The 3,683-nt window shown below is 42.4% G+C and overlaps 1 protein-coding gene across 1 annotated transcript in view; it reads left to right on the top strand.

Moving 5' to 3' along the window:
• The window catches only part of LOC106536869 (casein kinase II subunit alpha'), a 12,079-nt gene extending 8,630 nt beyond the window's left edge, over positions 1 to 3,449 (top strand). The window contains exons 7-12 of the mRNA XM_014034212.1: positions 428 to 538; positions 609 to 710; positions 890 to 990; positions 2,580 to 2,728; positions 2,801 to 2,880; positions 2,947 to 3,449. Coding sequence (XP_013889666.1) covers positions 428 to 538; positions 609 to 710; positions 890 to 990; positions 2,580 to 2,728; positions 2,801 to 2,877 — 540 coding nt within the window. The 3' untranslated portion in view covers positions 2,878 to 2,880; positions 2,947 to 3,449. The remainder of the gene's footprint in view (positions 1 to 427; positions 539 to 608; positions 711 to 889; positions 991 to 2,579; positions 2,729 to 2,800; positions 2,881 to 2,946) is intronic.
• Positions 3,450 to 3,683: the final 234 nt, after the last annotated feature.

The following is a 3,683-nucleotide window of genomic DNA, read 5'->3' as shown; positions in this document are numbered from 1 at the left end:
CATTTATTAAGTAATTTTTGATGTCAATATAAAGAGGAAACCTTAAATAGTATTTGTATATTAAGATTTGCCAGTTGGAAAGAAACAAAAATCATTGCTAGCTCACAGGGAAAAATTCAAAATTTTAAGGTGTTTTTCCTCAAAATCAGTTTTTTTTTTTGTTGCTGCTGCTCAAAAAAATGCTTCAAAAATATTTTTACGATTATATTTCAGAAAGTTTATTGAACTGATACATTGATAAGGTATTAATTCATTATATTTTGACATAAGGCAATTTTTGCAGATGTTTAAATCAAAACTATATCTGCCTGTTTCTCCTCTCTTGGTCTTGATCCTGGTTTCGATGTGCCGGCTCACATTTATTGTGTAATACTAATATTAGTGGTTGAACCTGATGATGGCTGTAACAAACGGGTTGTTTTTGAAGCTGCGCCTCATAGATTGGGGTTTGGCCGAGTTCTACCATCCGTCCCAGGAGTACAACGTCCGAGTGGCCTCGCGTTACTTCAAAGGCCCTGAGCTGCTGGTGGACTACCAGGTAACACTTAAAACCAGCCAGTACCCAGAACCCTCCTGGGCTGCTGGTGGATTATCTCTGTGTGTTGCAGATGTACGACTACAGTCTGGACATGTGGAGTCTGGGCTGCATGCTGGCCAGTATGATCTTTCAGAAAGAGCCGTTTTTCCACGGACAAGACAACTACGACCAGGTACTGGAGCACACACGCAGCGTTGCACAAGACAAATAAAAATAACAGCCACTGATTAAATTTATAAATCAAGTTTATTCTGTGCTGCTCCTCTGTGACAGACAGGGGGCGCTGTTGCTTCTAATAAGACAGGGATGGATGTTAAAGCCAGACCTGAAACACCCGTTTTATTTTCTCAGCTGGTGCGAATAGCCAAAGTTCTGGGGACGGACGAGCTCTTCGGATACCTCCGTAAATACCACATCGAACTGGACCCACGCTTCAAAGACCTGCTGGGACAGTAAGTGTCTGGAGCCGGTGCTGAACTCCAGCAGCCAGTTGTACATAGATGATGTTTGACCAATCAGAAATGTTTAAAGCCTGAACGTCCTGCAGTGATTACCTCAAGTCTTTCATTTTATCCATCCATCCATCCATCCATCCATCCATCCGTCCGTCCGTCCATCCATCCATCCATCATCTATACCCGCTAAGTCTATCACAAGGACACATAGAGACAAACAACCATTCTCTCTCACCTACGGACAATTTACAGTTACCTGTGAACCTAACAGGTCATGTTTTTGGTCTGTGGGAGGAAGAGAACCCACGCATGCATGGAGAGAACATGCAAACTCCACCCAGACAGGTCCCTGGGCCGGGATTTGAACCAACGACCTTCTTGCTGAGAGGCATCAGCTCTACCAACTGAGCCACCTTTCGTTTCATGTTTATTTTATTTGTACAGGGACAAGTGTCACTAATAATACCACACACTGAAACATTTATAGGTTTGGCTAGGGCTATTCAATTAGCGGCCTGCGGGCCGGATGTGGCCCGCGAGTGACCAAAATGTGGCCCGCCAATTGGTTCGTTGATCTTTTAAGTCCAAACCCCCGGATTTCAACTTCAATTACTTTAAGTTCTTTTAGTTAGACATAGACATGTTTGGTGTCTACAGAAATGTCAGAATTTTGGCTAGAAGCTGATAAAAAACATTTCTATGAATATTTAAGACAGGTAAAACTACAAGCAGTTGAAGATAAAACTATGAAAGTGAAAAAAAATGGTTTAAAATTTGGCAGGTCAAATATGTCAAAATAATAATTGTGTTAAATATGAAGCAGAATGTGTTATTTTTGTTTGTGATATTGTTTTACTATCACTACATTTATTACACAGGGTTCTGTATGTTGTAATCATGATTAAATGCAGCAAAATAAAGTATTTCAAAGATAACAGGTCTTTGTAATACTTGGTTTATTTACAAAATGACTTTAATTGCTGGATGTTCAGCTCCTGTGCCGTTGTTCTGCATTAACTGTGGCCCCCGGAGCAGTTTAGTTGAATAGTCCTGGGCTAGGCTAAAGGCTAACATGAAAATAAAATAAATGTTCATAGAAATGGTTTTTATCAGCTTCTAGCTTCTGTAGACACCAAACATGTCTGTGTTTAACTACAAGAACTCTGTAATTAAAGTAGAAAACTGAGGGTTTGGGTTTAAGAGATGAATCCTACCATGTAAAAACTTGGTTAGTTGGACATTTTTTGCAGTGTGGATCACATGACTAAATCTGATTCTACCCGATTTTCAAAAAAATGGCCATATCTACCACCGATACGGATACTGAGTATCTGATCCCTAGTTTATATTATAGTTTTTAAAAAGGAAGCTTGCACTTCTGCTCCATGAGTTACTGAGCCTGTAGTTCTCAGAGGAACCAAAAGTTTTCTAAAATCCTCATGTTTCTTAAGAAGATGACCGTGATGAAGGATGCGGCTCGGCCTGCCAGGATAACAAACTTTGCTGGACGATAAATAGTCTAGGAAGTTACTGCGATAAAGTTTGGTGACATTTGAAATGTAATTCTCTGCGCGTCGTCTCTGCAGGCAGAGCAGGAAGCGCTGGGAGCAGTTTGTTCAGACGGAAAACCAGCACTTAGTCAGTCCCGAAGCTCTGGACCTGTTGGATAAGCTGCTACGCTACGACCACCAGCAGAGGCTGACGGCCACAGAGGCCATGGAGCACCCCTACTTCTGTAAGCGCCGCAGGGACCGGTTGGGTTCCACCTTTTAGTTTTTCTGTTCTAAACGTGTCCTGTCTCCTGCAGACCCTGTAGTCAAAGAGCAGACTCTGTCCAACTCTGACAACAACATGGTTTCCAGCAGCAACACGACGGCGCGATGAAAGGTAAAGGTTGAGTTTCTTTAAATCCTCTGGACAGAAGCGTCACTCAGCTTCTCTTTCTGTCCTCAGACGTGGAGGGAAGAAGGATGTTTGTTACCTCAGCTCTGTACCTGCTCCTGTCAGAAACTTTGTACAGCGACGGTCCATCAGACTGACTCGGACCACTTTAACACACACCCCATCTCCTCTGTGTCGGTCTGTGATTGGCTCGTTCTGGTTTCCTGTCTGACCAGTGAGTTTGAAGCTGCACCCCACCCCCCATCGTCTCCCCTCAAAGTCTGGTCCCACGTAGGTCAACGACTCTTAAAGACAACTCGGTTCCTGTTTATCCTTTTTATATTTTGTCCTCTTTGGATTGCATCAGCATGGAGAATGAACAGGAGCGTGTGCCTGTAGCCCCGCCCCCTCCCCTCTCCAGGTCCGACTGTCCCACCCGTCTGCGTTCATAACCCCGCCCCCAACAGACGACGGGCGTCTCAGCACTCTGGATCTGATGGCATGGTGGACTTTCGACATATAATGATAAATATTATAATATTAATGACAAATAAATGATTTTTTATTTAGATCCACTTTTCTTTGAGTTGTTTTTGGTTCCTCGATGTTTGCGATGCAGGATGAGACTTCTCACGGTTTGACCAAAACAAATCCAGCTTCATCGTACAACGGCGTATTTGGGCCATTTTGCAAAAGACAAAAATAAACAAAGTTAATCTCTGCCAAAAACGTCTGAATTTTTTTAGATTAATTTTAGAATTAAAAAAAAAAAGGACAAGGAAATCCTCTGAGCTCAAAAGGTACAATTC

The sequence above is a fragment of the Austrofundulus limnaeus genome, unplaced genomic scaffold (genome assembly GCF_001266775.1).
Source record: "Austrofundulus limnaeus strain Quisiro unplaced genomic scaffold, Austrofundulus_limnaeus-1.0 Scaffold2011, whole genome shotgun sequence".
NCBI lineage: Eukaryota > Metazoa > Chordata > Actinopteri > Cyprinodontiformes > Rivulidae > Austrofundulus > Austrofundulus limnaeus.
The sequence above is the reverse complement of the archived record's forward strand: the minus strand, read 5'-3'. Positions and strand labels throughout refer to the sequence as shown.